General features: G+C 42.4%; 1 protein-coding gene across 1 annotated transcript in view; it reads right to left on the bottom strand.

Annotated features, from left to right (window-relative positions):
- fat4 (FAT atypical cadherin 4) overlaps nucleotides 1-25999 on the bottom strand; it is a 368131-nt gene that overhangs the window by 12284 nt on the left and 329848 nt on the right. Inside the window, 5 exon segments of the mRNA XM_033015309.1 lie at nucleotides 1653-1914; nucleotides 4056-4273; nucleotides 6517-6641; nucleotides 8526-8705; nucleotides 20224-20309. Coding sequence (XP_032871200.1) covers nucleotides 1653-1914; nucleotides 4056-4273; nucleotides 6517-6641; nucleotides 8526-8705; nucleotides 20224-20309 — 871 coding nt within the window.

Raw genomic sequence — 25999 nt, forward strand, 5'->3', positions numbered from 1 at the left:
ACTGCACATCAATCCCAAAAGCTACAGCTAACCAGTTAATCTGTTTTGACTACTCTTTGCTCAGCCACAGGAAATCGGCTAGAAATAATGCAATGCAAATAAGGAAAAATGAACGGTTTTAAAACAATAACCGAGTTATGTCTGTACAACTTGGTTCCCTTGCTGTATATTATTTTCCACTGCGACTTTCAAGCTGATATCACTGCTCATGAAACACTTGAAAGGTCCTAAATTGTGAAAAGACCATTTGGCTGATAAAGCCTGCGTCTTCTACAAATAATGAACAAACTATTGTTCTATGATCAAGGCAACGCTCTGCTTATATCATCCCTGTTCCTTTTAAGTGGCCGGTCAGAATCCTAGTGAAAATATCCTGCTTCTTTGACTTGTCACCTTTGATGCCTGCCCCGTCCGGATCTACATTCTCCAGATGAGCTCACCTATCATACGCAGGAACAGGCACGGAAATCGCTATCAGAATATGGGGGGGACAGGGGGGGACACAATTTCCTGGCAGCCGCGCGCGCATGCGCACACTCACACACACGCGAGAGGCTTCGGAGGATCAATCCAGCGCTAAATGCAGCTCAACTCTGCCTGTCTCGCTGGGTTAACCTACAGCCCTGCCTGGACTGACGAGACACCAGCGCTGCTTCTCCGCGCTGGCTGTAAACCTGGGTCATATTTCCCGCAAGTCCAGGCAGGGCTGTAGGTTAAGCTGGCGGGACAGGCAGAGTTGAGCTCGGTTTAGCGCTGCTTCTCTGCGCTGGCTGTGGGCCTGGGGGCACCGCTCCAGTCTGGCTCCCGACATGTCTGGCCACCCCCGGGCATGGGGGGGGGGCACTCGAGTGGGCACGGGATCGAACCTGGCTGCGGATGAGGCGCAGATCTGTGCCACGTCTCCCTCCTCCAATCACCACGCTCTATCCTCAGTCCCAACCCCCCCCCCCACTTCCGCCTCTAACCGACACCTCCCTCCTCTAATCACTGCGCCGAATGATCATGTCCCGCCCCCATTGCCTGCTGACTGACGTCTCTCTCGTCCAATCGGCGCCCTCGATCAGCAGTCCCACCCCCACTGTCACCGGGTTTTAAAATCCGATTACAAAATCTGGGGGGGGGGGGGGGTACGGGACTGTCCCTCACCTCTCAAAACAGGGGGGGGGGGGGGACGTGTCCCACCTGCCCCCCCCAGGATTTCCGCCCCTGGCAGGAGATGCCTGGAAGGCAGAGCAGGCTTCAAGTGGCAAGTAGGCCTCAAGTGGCTTTTCCTTTGGGCATATATCAGTGCTATGGCCAGGGTTAACCTGTGAGTTCACCAGCCGTAGGTGGTCAATTTGTTGGCACTGGACCTCCTGCCCAAACTGGAAATCTGCATTTGGCAGGGCATGTGCCAAAGCCCAAGACATGTTCAAGCCCTACTAGCTGACAGCTGGCAGGTTAGTCTTGTGTAACATCATCTGTTATCAATCAACATGATTTGGCCCAATACTTAACCATCTGCTTTTCACCCTCTGGTCTGAATTCTTGGTGTATGAAAATAAGTTGATAATAACTTCAGAGTATCTTCTGTTCATTGATAATAAATGCTTCATATCAAATCAAGAAACTCACGTGGGTAGATGGATACCACAAGGTATGTAATTACCCACCTGGATCAGTGCTCTGGTAATTGAGCCCTGGAGGTATGCCTCCAAGCGAGATGCTGAGCACATTTAAACCCCCAAAATTCTGTGTGTTATGAAGGATTTCTCGAGTGTAGATCCTGTCAATTGACAATGTTGTAATGGATCCATTTTTCTTGATTATAACTGTGTGCCATTGTCCATCGGATACGGAAATCTCCGGAATATTCCTTTCGACTTTTCCATCAACACCAGCATCGGAAGTGTAATGTAACTTTCCATTTTGCACCTACACGAGAATAAAAACATGTAAATGTAAGTATATTATTGATGAATCAAAACATATTACGGGTTGGCACTCAGTAAAAGCCTAAGTTATCACTTCAGAGCCATCTGGCTCATTGCAATGTCGAGTGCACTAGGCAATTCAGCACTGAGATCCTTGGCCACATTGCAAATCCTTTAAAATCATTTCCTGCAATAGAATAAATATTTGCAGCATTGGAACCCTATGTATTGTGTAAATGCGCTCTGAAAACAGCTACGTACTTCAAAAGTGAATAAGTGCTTTGTCCATTTGGAAATATGCCACTTTCATTTTTTTTTTTTTTTTTTTTAAAGCTGAATGTCTAAAATGTGAAGCACTGTGTCAAAACTATGCAGAGGTTTTCATATGGTTTGCCACATTCAATTCTTAGGTGGTGTTGAGTCAGATCACGATAGAAAAATAAATACGGCAAATGTCATCATTTACTTTCGGCTGAGACAGAGTGATGGTATGCAACCTCCCTCAAAGTTCTGATATTAGGTTCCCTTTGTACAGTCCATTGCGCACCAGCTTGTCTTCATTAATAACCATCTCAGAGTGGATGCCATATCATTTACAAATATCTGAAGGTCGGTTTGACTCCTTGGGTTACTCCAAGTCTATAAGCGGTACGTTGCATACAATGTGAACTTTGCCACTGAAAAATGAAACTGCCTCATTCAGAAAAGGTTCTGCACAAAACAGCTGCAATATTTTCTTGTTCTTTTTAAAACAAGGTATTTCAAAAATTCCAACATACGAGATTGTTATTTTACTTTGCGTTGTTGTACATGAACAGACATTGCTGGGTAAATGGTTCCACATTCGCAGAAGGAGCTCCCTAATATACGCATCACTCTGTCAGATACTTCCCCCAGTAATAGAAATACATGAGGCATACAAAAACTGAAACTATCTAGAACAGGGGTCGGCAACCTGCAGCCCCCGGGCCAAATGCGGCCTGTAACCCAAAATCATCCGGCCTGCAGGAGGATTTGTTTTTCTGTAATCATTCGGCCCGCAGACTTTCATCATCTCCGGTACCTCCCGGGCACGAGACGCCCAGACGCGGTGACACAAGGAGGCCTGCGCTGGCGGCCACAATGGCGGAGCTGGCTAGCGCCAAGCGTGGCCGAACGCTGAGCTCTGGCTGTACCGCATCCTGCGTAAAGCCGCCGGCACGGCCGCGCACCTTCTATGTCAGGGCTTCACTGTCAGGATCGGGGTTGTCAATAGGCCGGGGACGAGTGAGTGTGAGTATTTGAGCCACCGCCTTCAGGACAGAGCCAAGGCAATGGCCCATAGGTACGCCGCGTTCGTGAGCGCCCGTAACTAGGGGCGCCATGTTGGTGAGCGCCCGTAACTAGGGGCCAGTGCTCCGGGTGGCGTCCTCGCAGGGGCGGGATCCATGTGAACACGTGATTTGATGCCTGCCATCCGGGGCGGGATCCATGTGTACACGGGATAGATGTGGCCCGCCATCCGCTCACAGACATGTGTCCTGGCCCCGAAGCAGAACAAGGTTGCCCACCCCAGATCTAGAAGATATCGTCACATCTACCATTGCACATTAGAACAACCTAATAAAATAGAAAAGGTTGAAGCTGTCTTTTATCAGAATTTTAGCAAAATATTAATATGCATTTTTGTGAATGCATTGCTGATTTTCCCAGCAAATTCCAACATTTTATGCTTTCATTCAATTTCCAAGCAGCATAACAATTTCCAAGCTAGTGTACCATCCTGAATAAGTAATAAGTGTTATGTTTGATCTTGGCTACTTCATATTGTAGAACAAATCTTCCAGAGTGCCTTATGTTATTTGTTTGCCTTATGGCACACGCGTCATGAATAAAATGCACTATTCTCCAATTCCTGATGATTTTCCATGAAGCTTTGGCTTCTGGAGCTGAAGACTAGGGAGTCCATGATATAGCCCGTAGCTGGTTGGCAAGAGTTAAGATGAAGGATGTTTCTGGCACAATGCCCAGCGCTAGTTAAAACCTCCCAGCACTGTGGCCAATAGTTTTATGTCGAAAGGACATGGGTGATGGGAACAATGATTAAAACCATAGCAGTGCATGCAGTCTAATCAAACAATCTAAAACTTGCTTTAATCTTACCTTCACAGTAGTATAATTGCTGCTTTCCTGGACATGAATTAAAATACCATTTTTGCTTCTTGTTCTGAACTTTATGTCCAAGCTGCTTGCACTCACAGGATCAGGAGGCAGCCGCTTCAAACTCTGCCTTAATAAATAGTCCCGCTTCTTATTCTGATTAATCATATAGTCCAGGCGTCCTCTGCCAACCAATGACAAAGCAGTGTCCACGTTGATCACTAGAGAAACCATATTTTTGATCAGAATCATCGTCGACTTCAAAACACTTGAAAAGAACGACCCCAGCTCACGTTACAGTCGGCTAATTATTAATGATGTGGAAGAATGTGAAAGAAGGAACTGCAGATGCTGGTTTCAACCGAAGATATACGCAACAGGGCAGGCAGCATCTCTGGAGAGAAGGAATAGGTGACGTTTCAGGTCGAGACTCTCTTTCAGCATCAAATGATGCAATGCATCGGCCATTTTCTTCATTAGAGTGGAGAAAGTTGAAGGGTAAACTAATAGTCATACAACCTCTCAACCTTGGTCCACCGGTCAACAGAATCACAACAAATGTCATAGTTGACCTCCATTCCATTTTCCTGGTTGTTTAACACAATCATGACTGCACAGCCTTAAATGGACAGACTTTCAATACATTGAATTGAATTTAAATTCCACAGCTTCTGTGTTAGAGTCCAAACTCTTGACGTTGAATCATTCATCAGTCACTGAAGTCTGAGATCCACTATGCTGCTGGATCCAGTGGCTTATCATAGAAAGAAAAAAAATAGGTGCAGGAGTAGGCCATTCGGCCCTTCGAGCCAGCACCACCATTCAATATGATCATGGCTGATCATCTAAAATCAGTACGCTGTTCCCACTTTTTTCCCCCATATCCCTTGATTCTTTTAGCCCTCACAGCTAAATCTAACTCTCTCTTGAAAACATCCAGTGAATGGCCTCCACTGCCTTCTGTGGCAGAGAATTCCACAGATTCACAACTCTCTGGGTGAAAAAGTTTTTCCTCATCTCAGTCCTAAATGGCCTACCCCTTATTCATAAACTGTAACCACTCGTTTTGGACTCCCCCAAAACCGAGAACATTTTTCCTGCATCTAGCCTGTCCAATCCTTTAAGAACTGTATATGTTTCTATTAGAACCCTCTCATCCTTCTGAATTCAAGTGAATGCAAGCCCAGTCGACTCAATCTTTCATCATATGTCATTCTCCATTAACAATGTGAGGTCACAGTAACGCATTTATAAACCACTTAAGGACACATTCAGAAGAGTGTTTCATGCAGAGTTATGAGAACATCTGATTATTATTACAAATGGTGATTGAAAAATGGCAATCTAGGCCTTGAAACCAGAAATATATCAGGAGATGGAAAAATAAAATTTGGAAAAGCTGATGGCTTTTGTTGGGGAGTGGGGGAGCTGATAGCAGGACAGGTTCAAAACCTCAATGGGCTCCTTCTAATATGACATTTCTAGTTCAATGACAGTCATCCTACTAAGGGATAACGTTAGTAGCACGCTGGAGACAAATTTAGAAATGGAAGATCGGACTGTTTCTGAAGCTCATTGCAGAGGGAAGTGGTGATATTAGAGAAAGTCGCTCATACAACGCTGGCTACAGTTATGACAGAACTGGCATTGCTGAAAATACAAAGTAAAAGCAAAGAGTTTGGAATGTAGTAAAAATTAGTCATTTACGTTTAACAACGCTACATGTTCTCACATTAACTCCTGTACTATGTCAATCCTGCACCATGCCTTGTTTATTTATAGGATCTGACAACAAGTTTTCATCTCGACTAATCCAGAACCTCTGAACAAAAATATACAATGGTGAAAAAACTTTTCAGTGTGTTATTGTCATGCCATGAGGCCAACTCAAACAGTGTGGCCACACAATGGTCGATCATACATTCTGAAAGTCTAGGGTCACTGGTTCAATTGTTGGGTTCAACTGTAGTAAAGTATGTGATAATAAACTTGTCAGTACACAGTGGAACGCTGAGTGGGATGGTCCCCAGCCTCTTGGGTCACTGAGACCACTTGTACCAACCTGGCAAGCTGCCAATACCGTATTCATGTTGAACTGAGGTTCTAGCACCAAAATGTTTTTCTTTCACTTTCAGACTATGGTAGGGATTTAACAGTCCAGCTGTGAAAACATACTGCTTTGCAATAATCACCAGCTTCTTCATTTCTAATTCAGGTCAGCAATTTTGAACTCCACATGTACAATCCTGCCACCCAGTTTTATTTAACAGTCAGAATTAATTATACTCATTATAGGAGTAAAAAGGTCAGAATTTCATAATGCCTCAGTTGCTGGGACGGACTCAGCCCCATAAAGAATCATAACCTATTCCTCGCAATGCTGCTATTTCACGCTATGGTACAGCAACGGAACCTCACACATACTAGATAGATAGATAAACAGGTTACAAATTCAAAGCCTTACATTTTTCACAGTATTTTCCTGCATACCCATGCTTGCAAGTACAGTGCTGCCACGACCAGTAATCCACACACGAGCTCTCATGTTGGCATGGGCTATTTAGGCAGACTCCTTCGATTCGGAAACACCTGAAAAAAAGCAGAGTTTTGAGTCATGAATGAACACAACAGGCAAAAGATGATTTTTTATTTATTTTTTTTTTTTTTGCAAGGCAAAACTGAACATCACATTTATTCTGGGCAGTTTTGCCTTGCTATGGATAACTAAGCTTCCTTAATTGGTAGCAATATAAAATAAAACACTGCCATAGCATGGGTGAAGCAGAGAATAAGGATACAATAAGAGAAACAGACTCACTCCTAACAATCTCCCTTATTTTCCTCTAACTGAATAATCAGAAACTCTTACCAGTGAGAATTCAAATTGACTCAAAAGTGCAAAATATCAATATTGTATTGGTGGTTTTAAAATAAAATTAAGTTCTGTTTTAGCAGAGCTATGCTTACTTTTCCCTACCTTTCATATTATGTTTAACTCTCCACATATATTTTAAATAATGTTAATATTTTTATCATTCGTTGCTGATTCGTCACTTTAAAAGGTAAGAAAGGGAAAACAAATTTCAAAAGGACAAACTTGTGAAAAGTCAAAGCTTGATGTACATAGACTTTTGTGGCATTGGCATGTTTCAGTGCTTTCCAATCCCATACTTGCTCAGTTTGCATTAGGATCTTCCAATGATAACATCTTGAACAAGATGGCACCAAAACCTAGGTTTACAAGGTTAATTCCCGGGATGGCGGGACTGTCATATGCTGAGAGAATGGAGCAGCTGGGCTTGTACACTCTGGAGTTTAGAAGGATGAGAGGATATCTCATTGAAACATATAAGATTATTAAGGGCTTGGACACACTAGAGGCAGGAAACATGTTCCCGATGTTGGGGGAGTCTAGAACCAGGGGCCACAGTTTAAGAATAAGGAATAAGCCATTTAGAACGGAGATGAGGAAACACTTTTTCTCACAGTGAGTGGTGAGTCTGTGGAAATCTCTGCCTCAGAGGGCGGTGGAGGCAGGTTCTTTGGATGCTTTCAAGTAAGAGCTAGATAGGGCTCTTAAAAATAGCGGAGTCAGGGGATATGGGGAGAAGGCAGGAACAAGGTACTGATTGGGGATGATCAGCCATGATCATATTGAATGGCGGTGCAGGCTCGAAGGGCCGAATGGCCTACTCCTGCACCTATTTTCTGTTTCTATGTTAATAGGCAGATTTTCTGATGTAACTACCAGGGAATTGCAGAAAGCTAGTGAATTATCGCTGGTCTCCATGAGGAGTCCAGCATTGGAGTAGAGGCAGGTTCCTCCCAGGTAGTTTGTGCCTTCAGCAGCAGTTGTGTATATTTACATGATTCTTTTATCAACATTTTGTGCTTGTTATGTTTTGGTAAATATCTCATCATTAAATTTCAATTGCACCAATATAAATATGAAGATCAAAAAGATCATAAATCTGTAATTTGAAATAAATCCTGAAGTGATTTTACCCAAATAAAATTCCAGCCTTTAAAATGTTGTAAATTGTCTGAAAATGTTGGAGGTTGTTAATGGGACAAACCATAACATTTTGGTACAGTATTCATTTCTTCCATTTTAATGGGGCCATAAATCTCTTAACACTGTCACAACAGAATTGAGGACAGAGAATGTCACATGAGCACTGCAAATATGTCATATTCTGTGTTTAAGAAGGAACTGCAGATGCTGGAAAATTGAAGGTACACAAAAAAGCTGGAGAAACTCAGCGGGTGCAGCAGCATCTATGGAGCGAAGGAAATAGGCAACGTTTCGGGCCGAAACGTCTGAAGAAGGGTTTCGGCCCGAAACGTTGCCTATTTCATTCGCTCCATAGATGCTGCTCCACCCGCTGAGTTTCTCCAGCTTTTTGTGTACCTGTCATATTCTGTGACCAGTTTCACGGAATAGATAGAACATGTAATTGTTAAATGTCTGACCTGTCTAGAATCCCGTGACTTGCCAGAGCTTGACTGGGTTCGAGTGGCCGTCCGTTAACAGCAAATTCCATGACACATCCAACAAAATCATGTGTAACAACTTGGCCTTTCCTTTGAAGAACTGGTTCTATCGATCTGATGCCACCTATTGTTAATCTATTGGGTTGTACTTCCAGCGTCCTGTTGAATCAAAGAAATAAATCAAAAGTCAAATTAGTGCAAAAAAACTGTAAACCTACTTTAATTTCCCCAAAGGAGCATATGAAACTCTAATATAAACGCTGACTTTTAAACTGAATTCATGACTTAGGTGTGCAAGACATTCATTTTCAGTGCGACACAGACAAATACCACTTTTCCTAAATAAGTATCTGATCATAACTAGTTCCGGTCAATTAAATAGATACAAACGCAGATGGAATGTTGCCTAAATGATAAACCTGGAAATTCCACTGGGAACCCGTGGTTGTGAATCACCGTTGTCCATTTAAACAGTTCCCAATCTACAACTAATTGGGCTATTTTTCGAGGTTAATTATTAACTTGTTTCATGCCCGCTAAAATTGTCCTCTTTTTTTTAAAAATGTATCAAAAAATGTATTCAATTATTAAAAAATAATACTTACACTACAATAAAACCAATTAGAACCCACCACCATAATACAATAGAAACAAATATCCTAAATAAACTACTATACAACTATGTTACAATCCTTATTGAGGATGCATTCAACCCCCTTAGGTGAGTGAGCCTTATGGCCCTGTCCCACGGTACGAGTTCATTCCAAGAGCTCTCCCGAGTTTGCCCTGATTCGAACTCGGAAATTTATGGTAATGGCCGCTCGTCGGTACTCGGGGCTCTCGTGGACATTTTTTCAACATGGTGAAAAATCTTCACGAGTCTTCCCGAGCTTACCTGCCGTTAGCGGGTCTTCCCGAGTACCTGCCGTTAGCGTTACGAGCCGCTTAGAGAAATCCCCGAGCTCAGACGTACCCGCTATGTTCATTCTCCGTGCTTACCACGCGTTTGATTTTTTTTAAACTCGGGAGAGCTCTTGGAATGAACTCGTACCGTGGGACAGGGCCATTACTGTTGAGTTACAGCACTGTTACACAAATCTTACTATGAGCCGTTACAACAAATGCTTGATAAAATGACAGAAAAGAAGCAACATGCTTTTTTTTTGAAGTCTTCTACTCTTTCCTTTGCAGGAGCCTATGTGGGAGTGGAGGATATGTGCGGGAAGGAGCTGCAGATGCTGGTTTACATCGAAGAAAGAAACAAAATGCTGGAGTAACTCAGCGGGACTGGCAGCATCTCTAAAGTGAAGGAATGGGTGACATTTTGGGTCGTGACCCTTCTTCAGACTGAGGTATCTGGCTCACTTAAACCCCAGCTTGCGTGGATCCCTAAACTGTAGTGCGAGCCCAATTCAAGATTCAGCTTCTTCTGGAAGCAAATGGTACCCACTGTTAGTGTCTCTGCTGCCACAGGTAAACAGGCACCAGGTTCCTACTTCACATTGACACATGGAAACATCAAAACATGGGCCAAACCGGTGGAAATCAAATCGAGCCTTTGAAAATTCTGAATTTCCACTTCCTTCATGATGTGTAAAGCTGCAGAATGTCAGTCGTTTAGGCAGACAAATCTTCCCTTCATAACACCTCTGCAAGTAGTAGTTTAGTTTCAAGATACAGTGCAGAAACAGTCCATTCGGCCTACTGAATCCACGCTGACCTAGCACTATTTTACATTCTAGGGACAATTTACAATCTTTACCAAAGCCAATTTGCCTACAAACCTAAACCTCTTTGGAGTATGGGAGGAAACTGGAGCACACGGGGAAAACCCACGCGGTCATGGGGAGAACGTACAAACACCGTACAGACAGCACCCATAGTCAGGATCGAACCCAGGTCCCTGGCACTGTAACGCAGCAACTCTACTGCTGCAACACCATGCTATGAAAGAAACTGCTAACAACTTGGGAATTTTGTGCAAGTTTTCAACTTTCACCATAACTTCAGAAGTATATCAGAGAAGCCCTGGAAAAATAGAATAATTTGTAGAAATCAATTATTTTCATTATTTCTTTGAGGGTAGGGCTTTTGATAAATTACACTGCGAAATCCTGATAAGCCCATGCAATTTCCTAGTTGACCATTCAGTGACATTTTCCAGTCACAGGCTCCCACTGAAACTCAGAAACCATGCCATTAGGAAGTTCTCATTATCCATGATGCTACAAAAAGTAAACACAAAAGCTGTTTTCCTTCTTCAGAGTTATCAAAGACCAGACAATCAGGCCCCACTAAATATCTATAAACCACACTGGTACATTTTGTGATATTCCAACTGGTGCTGCGCAGATTATGTATTAAAAAGGCTTGCGTTAATTTGAACAAAGTTGTAAATAGTCAGTGAAATAATAAACAAAAAGCCAAAACCAAAATGTCATATGACAGCAGATATAACTCTGTCTACATGTCAACAGCTGTTACACTTCAAAATAACTGAATGCATGCACTTCTTTCACCATTGCAAAAGAGCAAGTACTTTAGTGGTCTGAGAAACGACTACTGGAGTTTTCAACAGATCTTTATTTAAAAGTTCGATATCCAGTATACAGGTTCTCCAGACACGTCTGTCCACAACGGTGGTCAGCGCTGAACTAACGTGCGCAAGTGAAAAACCGTGCGAAACAAGCGGCCCTTCCCGAGTCACGTGACCGCGGCTTCCGAACGTCAGGTTCGATATCTGCGTGCGCTACAGTACTTTTTTTCTTTCGGAAAAATAGCTTCTAATTATTTGAAAGGAATTGGCCTAAATCCTTCTGATATATAATAAAGATGTTTTACCCGTTAACTGTGCAAAATGGATTCCACGTTCCAGAGAGGAGTCGCGATTTTAGAATCTGCAGCACTTGCTATTTGATTTAGATTATTGTGCTGTGTGTTTGGCACAAGTGTAATCTCACCAAATTGTTTGCGTTTTTAGGCATTTACAGTATTTATAAATTAATTGTTCATTGGATTAGTGGCAGCAATTTCAAGCTGGTGATTAAGAGCCCACCTATTCCTTTCATCTCATGATTGTAAGTAAGTAAGTTTATTGGCCAAGTATTCACATACAAGGAATTTGCCTTGGTGCTCCGCCCACAAGTAACAGCATGACATACAGTGACAGTTACGAATGACTGTTGTTATGTGTACTTCTTCCAAACTTGTGTATTGCATTCGATGTTCACAATATGGTCTCTCTCAGAATGTATGTATGGGGGTCAAGTTATTATCATTGAGGAGCATTTGCATTTTGTCCACTAAGATGATCAAGATCTCCCAATTGCCTGCTTCTTTAATTCTCCGTCTACTCCTCCACTGACCCATCTCTGGCTCCTGCACTGTTATATTATGGCACAAAGTAACCTTGTGAAACAGAGCAACTTCTTCTGTCTGGGCATTACTAGTGAATTCTTCAACTTCAGGCAACTTGCCCTCCCTGTTCATATGAGAACTGGCCACTTCTGTGATTTTGGCTCTGATTTCCTCTCTCCATTAGCACAGCTGGACCTTTGGGCATATCTGATAGCTCTGCATTTCAAAACCTTTTACATTCCATTGATTGTATACGTAATGCAAGAACTGTTCCCATCTTTTAGCTGATGTTCAGTCTGGAGATACAGTGGAGAAACAGGCCCTTCGGCCCACCGAGTCCATGCCGACCAATGATCCCCAGTACACTAGTTCAGTCCTACACATTAGGAACAATTTGCAGATGCCCGTACATCTTTGTAGTGTGGGAGGAGACCGGAGCACCCGGAGAAAACCCACGTGGTCACGGGGAGAGCATACAAACTCCGTACAGACAGCACTTGTAGTCAGGATTGCACCTGGGTCTCTGATGCTGTAAGGCAGCAACTCTACCGCTGTGCCACTGTGTAACCCGTTTCTTTTTATTCAGCCACTCATATTGACCTATTGACTAGCTGACCATTACATCATATCCCGATGGCAACTCTGACCACATCAAATCAGAGATACCATTTTGTCTTGTCCATCCTCCTCCCACCTTCTCTGCAGTAAATCACTAACATATCTTCTCTTTGTCCCAGTTCGAATGAAGCATGTTGCACATGAAACATTAACTCAGTTTGCCTTTGCATGGATGCTGCCTGGCTTGCTGAATGTTTCAACCCTGTTCTGGAATGACGGAAACATTCAGTATCTCCAGCAGTTTTGATTTTCACCAAAGGGGAACCTTGTTGCTCTTCCTCAACGTGGGCTGAATAGGATTATTTCTAAGGTACACAAAAAAGCTGGAGAAACTCAGCGGGTGCAGCAGCATCTAAGGAGCTAAGGAGAAATGCAACGTTTCGGGCCGAAACCCTTCTTCAGACTACTTTCTACTTTCGGGTTATTTCTACATCCCTTTCTGACCTACGTTTAACATCTCATGCAGCTCTCCAAAATGTCGCACTGCCACGATGTGTTATTGCTTCAGCGGCAAAATTAGTTTTTGCTACCTAAAGGAGCATGAATGACATCAGCTGGCATTAATTATAAATAAATCACATGGAAAGTTACAAAACTGAAAGATATATAAAGAAACAAATGCATATTGAAATTTAATTTTTTAATTGATTTCACAATCCTGTTTTTAAATGCCACAGCTTTTATAGAATCTTCCCGCAGAGTTGGCTCACAACTATACAGAGCTTCTAATTGTTAACAGAGTCACATTCAATTAATCTTCCAGGCAGCTTAATCATAAGTAGTGTGAGCTGCACCCACAAATTGAGTGCAATACTGTTACAAAGTGTGTAACAATATTTATTTAATGAACGCCATTTTGATTCATTTGTGCAAGGTCACAGATTTTCAATTGTTACCAGTTTGGGTGAAATATCTACTTCTCAATTATTAACAGATTTTTTTTTTTAGATATTTGTGACATGATATGTCACCTGCTGGACTGTTCAGCTGGAACTAAGCTGTCTTCATTGACTGGTAGAGAGGCAACAACCTCTCTGAAGGAATGTCAACAACTCCAAGTACCTGGATATACTTATCTCTAAAGAATCTTATAAAAACATATAAAATTATAAGAAGGACTGGACAAGCTAGATGCAGGAAAAATGTTCCCAATGTTGGGCGAGACCTGCACCAGGGGCCACAGTCTTAGAATAAAGGGGAGGTCATTTAAGACTGAGGTGAGAAAAAAAAGTTTTCACCCAGAGAGTTGTGAATTTTTGGAATTCCCTGCCACAGAGGGCAGTGGAGGCCAATTCACTGGATGGATTTAAGAGAGAGTTAGATAGAGCTCTAGGGGCTAGTGGAGTCAAGGGATATGGGGAGAAGGCAGGCACGGGTTATTGATTGGGGACGATCAGCCATGATCGCAATGAATGGCGGTGCTGGCTTGAAGGGCCGAATGGCCTCCTCCTGCACCTATTTTCTATGTTTCTATAAGATCTATCCTGTACCCTGCACATTGATGCAATCGTAAAGAAAGTCCATCACGACTCTACTTAGAAGGCACAGTGGCACCTGGGTTTGATCCTGACTATGGGTGCTATCTGTACAGAGTTTTTATGTTCTTGCTGTATGTTCATGGGTTTTCTCCGGCTGCTGTTTCCTCGCACATTCCATCGATGTGCGGGTTTGTTGGTTAATTGGCTTTTGTAAATTGCCAATAGTTGCAAAAATGGGATAACATAGAGTGATACAGTGTGGAAACAGGCCCTTTGGCCCAACTTGCCCATACTGGCCAACATGTCCCAGCCACACTTGTCCCACCTGCCTGCGTTTGGCCCAGATCCTTCCAAACCTGTCCTATCCATGTACATAGATACATAGACACATAGCTACATAGAAAACAGGTGCAGGAGTAGGCCATTGGGCCCTTCGAGCCAGCACCGCCATTCAATGTGATCATGGCTGATCATCAGAACACATGTACCTGTCTAAATGTTTCTTAAACGTTGGGATAGTCCCAGCCTCAACTACCTCCTCTGGCAGCATGTTCCATACACCTACTAGCCTTTGTATGAAAAAGTTACACCACATTCCTATTAAATCTTTTCTCCTTCACGTTAAATCTATGTCCTCTGGTCCTTGATTCACCTACTCTGGGCAAGAGACTCTGTGCATCTACCTGATCTATTCCTCTCATGGTTTTATACACCTCTATAAGATCACCCCTCATCCTCCTGCATTCCAAGGAATAGAGTCCCAGCCTACTCAACCTCTCCCTATAGCTCACACCCTTTATTACTGGCAATATCCTCGTAAATCTTCTGTGTACCTTCTCCAGCTTGACATCGTTCCTTTAACATGGTGCCCAGAACTGAACACAATGCAGCTTCATCAACTTCTTATACAACTGCAACATGAGCTCCCAACTTCTATACTCAATACTTTGACTGATGAAGGCCAATGTGCCAAGTACCTTTTGACCACCCTGTCTACCTGCGCCTGCACCTTCAAGGAACCATGCACCTGCACTCTTAGATCCCTCTGCTCTACAATACAAGAGCCCTACCATTCATGTGTAGATCCTAACACTGCACAGTCCATCACCGGCTCTGACCTCCCCACCATCGAATCTTTTCTCCTTTTAACAATGCAACCTCTCTGACTATCTTTACTGATGTCATCTTTTTTCATCTGTGTCAGTAGAATATGATCGTGTGAAAAAGGGGATTATTTTACTCACGTTAAAGACATAACGCACCACAAGATATTGTTTATTGTGACTCTGCAATGTTCTGCATTTATAATGCACAGTACCTATGTGCTTTTTGCCTTAACTTTAGGTGATAGCTACATAAAGTACCAATAAGGTGGCCGATTAGGAAAGGGGGAGATGCAACGAGACCTGGGTGTCATGGTACACCAGTCATTTAAAGTAGGCATGCAGGTGCAGCAGGCAGTGAAGAAGGCGAATGGTATGTTAGCATTCATAGCAAAAGGATTTGAGTATAGGAGCAGGGAGGTTCTACTGCAGTTGTACAGGGTCTTGGTGAGACCACACCTGGAGTATTGCGTACAGTTTTGGTCTCCTAATCTGAGGAAAGACATTCTTGCCATAGAGGGAGTACAGAGAAGGTTCACCAGACTGATTCCTGGGATGTCAGGACTTTCATATGAAGAAAGACTGGATAGACTCGGACTTGTACTCGCTAGAATTTAGAAGATTGAGGGGGGATCTTATAGAAACGTACAAAATTCTTAAGGGGTTGGACAGGCTAGATGCAGGAAGATTGTTCCCGATGTTGGGGAAGTCCAGAACAAGGGGTCACAGTTTAAGGATAAAGGGGAAATCTTTTAGGACCGAGATGAGAAAAACTTTTTTCACACAGAGAGTGGTGAATCTGTGGAATTCTCTCCCGCAGAAGGTAGTTGAGGCCAGTTCATTGGCTATATTTAAGAGGGAGTTAGATGTGGCCCTTGTGGCTAAAGGGATCAGGGGGTATGGAGAGAAGGCAGGTACAGGATACTGAGTTGGATGATCAGCCATGATCATATTGAATGGCGGTGCAGGCTCGAAGGGCCGAATGGCCTACTCCTGCACCTATTTTCTATGTCTATGTTTCTATAAGGATGATAAACTGATTGAGTGTTTCTCACCTTACTTTGGGAAATAAATCCAGCAAGAATTACATCTCCACATATTTTTTCATCAACCAATATTCAGCATTTGCTGCCATTAAGGGCCGGTCCCACTTACGCAATTTTTTCGGCGACTTGCCGGCACCCGTCATAGTCGTAGCAGGTTGCCGAAAATGCTCGACATGTCGCGGGGTGAGTTGGTGGTTTGGTGGTGAGTAGTCGCCCAAAGAGTCGTACCTTTTTCTGGTCGCCGCTGGATTTTCAACATGTTGAACATTTTCGGCAACCCGCTGCGACTATGACAAGTCGCCGAAAAAAATGCGTAAGTGGGACAGACCCTTAAGGATCAAACATGCTGTGGTCAGCGGGAATTACACTTCAGCTATTTTACCACCAACATTAACACACACACACACACACACCATATGATCTGGACTAAATAGCCAGTTTCACCTGGTAACTATCCAACAAGGTCTCTTAAGGTTGTTCCTGTGTTATTTTGCTACTTACAAAGCTCACAAAATATTAATCAGAATGAACTCTCTGGCCACTGGTGATGAGTTGGAAGCAATTTTATGACAAGAGTGTACTGGGAATAGCACTGAGACTGTTAAACGCTTTTGATTTAGAACTCTTAATAGCTGTCACAGAAGGAAAGCTATGGTATTATTAAACTGAATTGGATGCAAACCTAAGAATTTGCAGTATAATTATCAGGCAAGAAAATGTTTTTGGAGCTTTCCAGATAATTTGTCGGCCTGCCTATTGTAGGAAAGTGAATGTTTACCCTTGCTCTCAATTAGTATGTTCAATATTCATTCTCTTGGAAAAATAACATTCTGGAATCTGGCAAAGTTAATCTTTAAATGCATTATAAAACATAAAGACTTGTGGTTTCATCCAGCTTTATTCTCAAAAGCACACACAGCATGAGAAAAGTCATTAATTTTGTTTTAGTCTTTACAGTTATTACATCATACATTCTAATTGCCTAGCCTAGAATTTTTAAGATTTAGAAAGAATAACAGTCTGCATTTTCCCAAACATGTGCCCCATGAGGTGCTGGGCAAGGAGCTTAAATCTGCAAATACTGAGATCTCATATCCATGCATGAAACCAAAGTAATATGAAGAAAAAAGATTCTGCTCAAGGCAAGGTTATTGCTAAAAAGACCAGGAGGTGATAGTTAAGATTCAAGCTGATGGGCAACATTGCGATCACCAGTGCTGCTGAATTTTAAGGAAAAAGACACAAAGCGCTGGAGTAGCTCAGCAGTTCAGGCAGCATCTCTGCAGAACATGGAAAGGTGACACAAGAAACACGAGCGCGGGGTCTTTATTCAGACTAATGGGGGGAGGAGAAAGCTGGAAGAGAGGAAGTGCAGGACAAAGTTTGACAAGTAGTTGGTTGATACAGGTGAGGTGAGTTTCTGATTGAAATATAGAAACATAGAAAATAGCTGCAGGAGTAGGCCATTCGGCCCCTCGAGCCTGCACCGCCATTCAATATAATCATGGCTGATCATCCAACTCAGTATCCCGTACCTGCCTTCTTTCCATACCCCCTGATCCCTTTAGCCACAAGGGCCACATCTAACTCCCTCTTAAATATAGCCAATGAACTGGCCTCAACTACCTTCTGTGGCGGAGAATTACACAGATTTACCACTCTCTGTGTAAAAAATGATTTTCTCATCTCGGTCCTAAAAGATTTCCCCCTTATCCTTAAACTGTGACCCCTTGTTCTGGACTTCCCCAACACCGGGAACAATCTTGCTGCATCTAGCCTGTCCAACCCCTTAAGAATTTTGTACGTTTCTATAAGATACCCTCTCAATCTTCTACATTCTAGCGAGTACAAGCCGAGTCTATCCAGTCTTTCTTCAGATGAAAGTCATGCCATCCCAGGAATCAGTTTGGTGAACCTTCTCTGTACTCCCTCTATGGCAAGAATGTCTGATAGATGGTGGACAAAGACCAGAGATGAAAAGACAGAAGGGGTGAGCCAAGAGGATCGCAGAGTTGCAAATGTGAATTCTGTTAGATTTAAAAAAAAATTATGTCAGAGCCCCATGTTGTTTCCAGCCTGGCAGCAGAAAGATGGGTGGGGAGGAGGTAACACGTTGGTAGAGACTTGCGTCAGTTTTAGAACTTTGCCTGATTTATAACTTCTTATTGTGTACAGTACAACATTTCCTCTCAGGTTCTGTGAGGGATCTCTGGGTTTCCTTCTCGTGCTGGTATTTACTGACCTTTGGAGAATCCCCAGCAGTCATAAGCGTTCTCATCATTTGTTTACTGTAAACACTAAAATTCTGTAATATGTTGCAATAATAACCACAGAGGGTATTGCTAGGCAATCTCCATGGTCCTCTGACAGCGGAACACTATTCCCACGGATTTCTGTCTGCAAGATTCCCACCCTCGTATTCTAAAGGTTCCCAGATTTACGGAAATCCAACTCTATGCATATTCTCCCGTACATGTTTTAGCACATTTTCCAAGAGAGACCATTTAGCTACAGCAAGGCAAACATCTTCAGGAATTATGGAACGCGGCTGCAGCTAATCAATTCAAAAGACAATGAGTCTTCCAGTACCATTAACATGTAACCTTACCATAGAGGGAGTACAGAGAAGGTTCACCAGACTGATTCCTGCGATGTCAGGACTTTCATATAATAATAATAATAATAAATTTTATTTATGGGCGCCTTTCTAGAGTCTCAAGGACACCTTACAAAAATTTAGCAAGTAGAGGAAAAACATGTAAGCGGAATGAAATAAATAGTAGAGACATGACTGGTACACAAATTAAAGACAGAATTCAATTCAAAACACAATATGAGGCAATTCAAGCACAGATGAAAAGGGAGGGGGACGTGGGGCTAAGGATAGGCAGAGGTGAAGAGATGGGTCTTGAGGCGGGACTGGAAGATGGTGAGGGACACGGAATTGCGGATCAGTTGGGGTAGGGAGTTCCAGAGCCTGGGAGCTGCCCTGGACAAGGCTCTGTCCCCGAAACTGCGGAGGTTGGATTTGTGGATGGAGAAAGACTGGATAGACTCGGCTTGTGCTTGCTAGAATTTAGAAGATTGAGGGGGGATCTTATAGAAACTTACAAAATTCTTAAGGGGTTGGATAGGCTAGATGCAGGAAGATTGTTCCCGATGTTGGGGAAGTCCAGAACAAGGGGTCACAGTTTAAGGATAAAGGGGAAATCTTTTAGGACTGAGATGAGAAAAATATTTTTTACACAGAGAGTGGTGAATCTCTGGAATTCTCTGCCACAGAATGTAGTTGAGGCCAGTTCATTGGCTATATTTAAAAGGGAGTTAGATGTGGCCCTTGTGGCTAAAGGGATCAGGGGGTATGGAGAGAAAGCAGGTACAGGATACTGAGTTGGATGATCAGCCATGATCATATTGAATGGCGGTGCAGGCTCGAAGGGCCGAATGGCCTACTCCTGCACCTATTTTCTATGCTTCTATGTTTCTATGTAAAATCCCTGCAGTAATCAAACAGATACATTACCATTAAGAATGTAGGTGCCTCTCCACAGTGGGAGGCACTTAATAGATTTGTTTTGGAAACTGACAAGGCAAATCTCTTCGACTGACACTTGTAAAATACTTTATCAAATAATGTAACATCCATTGATATTTTAAGGTCATTGAACTAGTCAGTGAAAGGAACAATCTGATTCAGTACCATTTTAAATATACAGGAGAAGACAAAAAGTAGATGCTAATATTAATCAACCCTCATTATAATTCCTTCTCTCCAGAGATGCTGCCTGGCCCGCTGAGATACTCCAGCATTTTGTGTCTACCCTCATTATAATTATTCATCTCTGACTCATGGAAAAAATTGGTTTATAGACAGTTCTCAGGAACTAAACCTTTAAGTAACCTGTGGATTGCCTGCATTTAGAGATGTCTCAGCAGGAAATTTCCAAATATTAATATATACAAGGTCCTCCTGTTCAGATAAGGCCCCCATATCTTTAACTTTATCCCGTGCTCACTCTCTAACTTCCCATCATTCTACCCGCCCCACATATAGTTATAAAAAGGGCATTCTTACCAATCACTTGCTGATGTCAAACTGGTAGCTGTGCAATAACCGGTTTCCTGATCTTCAGAACACGAGTCCACTGTAAGAGATGCCACCTGGTCAAGAGAAATACAGGGACGTTTCAGTTTCATTTAACATGACAATAAAGTTGACCATTTCCCATAATAGTCTTGCTAGAATAGCAAGGCTTGCAAAGTAAAATGCCTGAACTGTATACAACTCCTCATGAAATGTCTAATTCATCATGCTTTGAAGATGTGAAATAATAAGAAATCCTTCAATCATACAAAAATGGGGTGAGAGTAAAGTGGTAGCCCACATTGACACAAAAGAGATAGCTCTTTCATTGCAAGTCCACTAGTAATGACCACCACTACATCTAATCAATTTCACTAAGTATTTGGAGTCGGGAAACATGAGGAAAGAAACATCTATGGCCCGAGTTAACTTTCGCAAATTTAGGTAGCAAAGAAGGCCGAGAGGAGGAGGAGATTGAAACAGCAGATCGACTATCTCTGAGAATGGCCAAGAGAGTTACAAATGGAATATGCATGGAGAATTGTGAAATTATCCATTTAGCTTAAATAAATAGACAAGAATTTTAAAAGATGGGAGATGAGTAAAGGTTGGCATGCAGAATGATTTATGTATAAAAACTGTAAATATGACATCTACACAACACGTAACTTAAGATCATCTTTAATCCACATACAGCATGTTAGTAGTCACTGACTCCTGTCTGCTACCGAACTGCGTAGCATAGGAAGTAGGTGTTAATATAAATGATACAGTAAGGCGGGGTTAGTGATGCTAACCTATATATGATTGGTTGCATGCTAAACCAATCTACAGAAACATAAATCACAAATACAGGAAGCACTTTGAAAGGCCAATGTTAGGTTATTCTTTTTTGTAAGTTCTGCTGGAGTTACACTGAGATTTGGCGATCATACAACTTTGTCTCCAGCACTGTTTTGGACTCTTTACCTGTGAATGGACAAACATGCCTTTAGAAGGTGTAACCTATGAATCACTGGATTGATTCCTAGATTGAGAGTGCTGTTGAATGAAAAACTGAGTAGAATATATTTGTATTTTCTGGAATGTAGAAGAAGGAAAAATGATCCAACATTCTTAGAATACTTAGCAAGGGATCTAGTATTAGGTGTCATAATCTCAGGTTAAGGGTCAGGCACTTGGTATTGAGGTAAGGGGATAGGAGATAGACACTTCATAGCTGAAAGCATTGTGAGGCTTTGGATTTCTTGAGTAGTACTTGGTGCTCTGTTGCTGAATACCTTCAAGAAGGACCCAAAGAGAAGCAGAAGTTCTAACGTTCTATAGTTGATGTTCGATCTGCAGGTTATTTCCAGAACTTTCTGTTTTATCTCAATATCCAGAGGTTACAGTATTACAGTTACGGTTTTAGGGCTAAGACATATATAAGGAATAGGGCAATGAAATATATTTCTGATCAATTGTGACTTCCTGCGTGATTTGAAATCCATCTGACTCACTTCCCCTCTAGTTTTTTATGTTGTAGCGAGTCACAGAAAATGGGAATAGACTCTTCGATTCAACCTGCCTATGCTGACCAAGATGCCCCATCTACACTAGTCTCATCTGACCGTGTTTGGTCCATATCAGTCATAAAACATTCTTATCCACATACCTGTCCAAATGTGTTTTAAATGTTGTTATTGTTGCTCTTACATCCTTTATGAAATATATTGAAGTTGCATATTTTGTAAGCAATGTGTCTCTATTTTAACTTGTAATGTAATGAATGACAAGGATTGTAACACATCAGTGATATTACACTATAAAGGTACGACTTGAATGGATTTTAAATGTCCCCAAATGAAGTACATGTCCTAATTACATTTATCACATTACACTGCAGTACATGTAATACCATTGAAAACAGTAGATTCTGTTATTTCAAATGTGCCACTGTTAAATGTAGATTCATTTTTGACAAAAATATTCTGGTCAATTTTGTAGTTTAATTAGTAAAGATGTGAACGCAAGTTGTAATTTTATTATTGCTAAATTATTGTCAATTGAAAATAGAGATAGAAGCTTTTTTTCAATAAATGCCTAATGCTTTCAAAATAAAACCTATTCCACGCACTGCAAATTTCAGATTCACTGACTATCCTGTTTTTAACTAAAACTATTTAATATATCCCATTCGAATAAATCACAAAGAATGTGCTTAAGATTTAATTGACATAATCTGGACAAAGATTATGGCCATTTGCTGTGTTTATTCAGAATTGAAAGAATTGGATACACAATGAAAACTATTAACATGACAGTTATAAATAGATCTCAAGAATCTGCGATGCCAAAACTGATATCTTTCATCACTAACCACAGAAAACTATTCAAAATGTCCCTGTAGTTATTACAATATATTTCCCATTGCATTCTATATGCTGACATATGTTGTTAGTTCACACAAGCCTGCATACTAAACAAAATACATTTTATTATTGTAATAATTTTGACACCCTGAATTTCTCTTAATTCTTTCAGCAAACATTTTTTGTGTTTCTTTTAGCAGAGATGGAGCAGTGCCAATGTCACCTGAGTGACTGCATGCCCCCTAATCAGTTGCAACAGTGTAAATACAAATTTGAAAAAGTATGTCAACTTTTTTGTGCATTTGTCCAGGGAATGGAGGGATATGGATCATGTTTCGGTAGATGAGATGAGCTTATATTGATATCATGTTCGGCACAGACATTGTGGACCAAAGGGTCTATTCTGTTCTGTCAAATACATGAGAGTGTACTTTCAATTCCATAAAGATTAATCCAATGGTTAAACACATTGAAAGTAAATAAGGTTTATACAATATAAATATCATACTTAAAAAATAATGAACTCAAGATTATGGGAGAGAAAGGGCATAGAAAGATTTTCTGTTGAATTGTGGTTTCATCTTATTTGAGGTAAGCAAGTCAAGATGAAATAACACTATTTAGTTCAGCTTGTCATCCAGCTCACATATTCTAACTATCATTTATTTTTCTCACCCCATGCCCATATTTCTGCTTTCTTCACTGAATTTGAATTAATTCAGGTCCCTTTCGGATGTATGAAATAGATTAATGTTTACTGAAATTAATCTCAACTATTTAAAGTCAATGATTCCAACATGCATTATCTTACATTTCAAAGCATTCAATAAAAACATAGTAACATAGAAAATAGGTGCAGGAGTAGGCCATTCGGCCCTTCGAGACTGCACCGCCATTCAATATGATCATGGCTGATCATCCAACTCAGTATCCCGTACCTGCCTTCTCTCCATACCCCCTGATCCCCTTAGCCACAAGGGCCACATCTAACTCCCTCTTAAATATAGCCAATGAACTGGCCTCAACTACCTTCTGTGGCAGAGAATTCCAGAGATTCACCACTCTTTGTGTGAAAAATGTTTTTCTCATCTCGGTCCGAAAAGACTTCCCCCTTATCCTTAAACTGTGACCCCTAGTTCAGGACCTCCCCAACATTGGGAACAATCTTCCTGCATCTAGCCTATCCAACCCCTTAAGAATTTTGTAAGTTTCTATAAGATCCCCCCTCAATCTTCTAAATTCTAGCGAGTACAAGCCGAGTCTATCCAGTCTTTCTTCATATGAAAGTCCTGACATCCCAGGAATCAGTCTGGTGAACCTTCTCTGTACTCCCTCTATGGCAAGAATGTCTTTCCTCAGATTAGGAGACCAAAACTGTATGCAATACTCCAGGTGTGGTCTCACCAAGACCCTGTACAACTGCAGTAGAACCTCCCTGCTCCTATACTCAAATCCTTTTGCTATGAATGCTAACATACAATTCGTTTTCTTCACTGCCTGCTGCACCTGCATGCCTACTTTCAATGTCTGAAGAAGGGTTTCGGCCCGTAACGTCGCCTATTTCCTTCGCTCCATAGATGCTGCTGCACCCGCTGAGTTTCTCCAGCATTTTTGTGTGCCTTCTGCCTACTTTCAATGACTGGTGTACCATGACGCCCAGGTCTCATTGCATCTCCCCTTTTCCTAATCGGCCACCATTCAGATAATCAAGAAGCAATTCATCAGCTCAGCTAATGTTGCCCTCAATTTCTGAATTTTGCTCCTCGCTGTATGCTGATGAGTATGAAGCCACTGTCTTAATTTGTCTTTCATGCAGTCCGTTTAGGTAGCGTATATGTTTGTTACATGGGATGCTCCTATAATACGGCATGGTGGCACAGCGGTAGAGTTGCTGCCTTACAATGCTTACAGCACCTTTCGACCTGGGTTCGATCCTGGCTATGGGTGCTGTCTGTATAGTTCTCCCCATGACCTGCGTGGGTTTTCTCCGGGATCCCTGGTTTCCTCCCACATTCCAAAAATGTACAGGTTGTAGGTTCAACAGGTTGTGTGCTTTTAAAAAATCTGAAATTCTGTGGGTGATATTTGATTTTGCAACCTCATGTATGATATCAAAATATTAAACTGAAAGGAAGCATAATTGAAACGGAAGACATGGTTTATTTGTTTTGGATGGGATGATTTGCTGAGGGCCATACAGTAACGAAACACAAACAAGGTGAGAAAAAAGAGAAATAAATTATTGGAGCAGGAGAAATAAACACAACATTTATTTTGTGTTGGAACTAACTGCAGATGTTGGTTTACACTAAAGATGTACACAAAATACAGGAATAACTCAGCTGGACAGGCAGTAATTCTGGAGAGAAGGAATGGGTGATGTTTCGAGTTGAGACCTTTTTACAGACCTGTCTGATAAAGGGTCTCGACCCGAAACGTCACCCATTCTTTCTTCCCAGAGATGCTCCCTGCCTCGCTGAGTTACTCCAGCATTTTGTGTCTCACAACACTTATAATACAACTTCTCAAAACTGGGGAGTAAAGGGCCTATCCCACGAGCATGCGACTGCATGCGGCAAACGCGACTGCATGCGGCAAACGCGACTGCATGCGGCAAACGCGACTGCATGCGGCAAACGCGACTGCATGCGGCAAACGCGACCAAACCGGAAGCGCGGAGGTCGAGTGATTGACATGAAGTTTGAGCGAAGTCCGCGGGAAGTTCGCGCGTGACGTACGGCGTCAAGACGCTGCGTACGGCGTCGAGACGCTGTGCATGCCCGTTGAGGCGGTGTGTACGGCCTCAATGCGGCTGCGGGCCGACAGGCCGTTGCCGCGCGGTATTTTTGAACACGGTCAGTTTTTCGGAGCCCCACACGATGTCAGGACCAGCTCCGCACAACTCCATACGGCTCCGGCGATCGAAGTGGGACCGGCCCCGCGAGGCCGTACGGCTCAAGCGACCACGTTAGGGCGCGCTTGCCGCATGCAGTCGCATGCTCGTGGGACAGGCCCTTAACTCATTCAAATGGCAATCTCATTCTGAAAAAACGCAGGGGATTATAAAGGATTGTGGCATGAGACTTTCTTCATCCTACTGAAGTGATTGCTTTAGGTTAATGGGTCCGGCAAGTGGGAGCGCAGTGCCGTTTACGGTATAAAGTAAATCAAATAAAGGGAATTATGACTCGCGGACCCGTTGGGTCCCCGTTGTGACGCCAGTCAAAATGGCGATCTGAAAATGGCTGCGGGCCCAACAACCCTTCCGCAACTGCGCACGCGCGGATACCTGACCCGGCAACCCTCCCCCAATTGCGCTGGGGCGGCTGACGGTCTGGGAGCGCGCTGCACAGGCGCGCCTCCGCTGGCTCTAGGGTGTAGAAAGTCAATTAAAGTTTATAAAGGTAATTACTTTG

The sequence above is a fragment of the Amblyraja radiata genome, chromosome 1 (genome assembly GCF_010909765.2).
Source record: "Amblyraja radiata isolate CabotCenter1 chromosome 1, sAmbRad1.1.pri, whole genome shotgun sequence".
Taxonomy (NCBI): Eukaryota; Metazoa; Chordata; class Chondrichthyes; order Rajiformes; family Rajidae; genus Amblyraja; species Amblyraja radiata.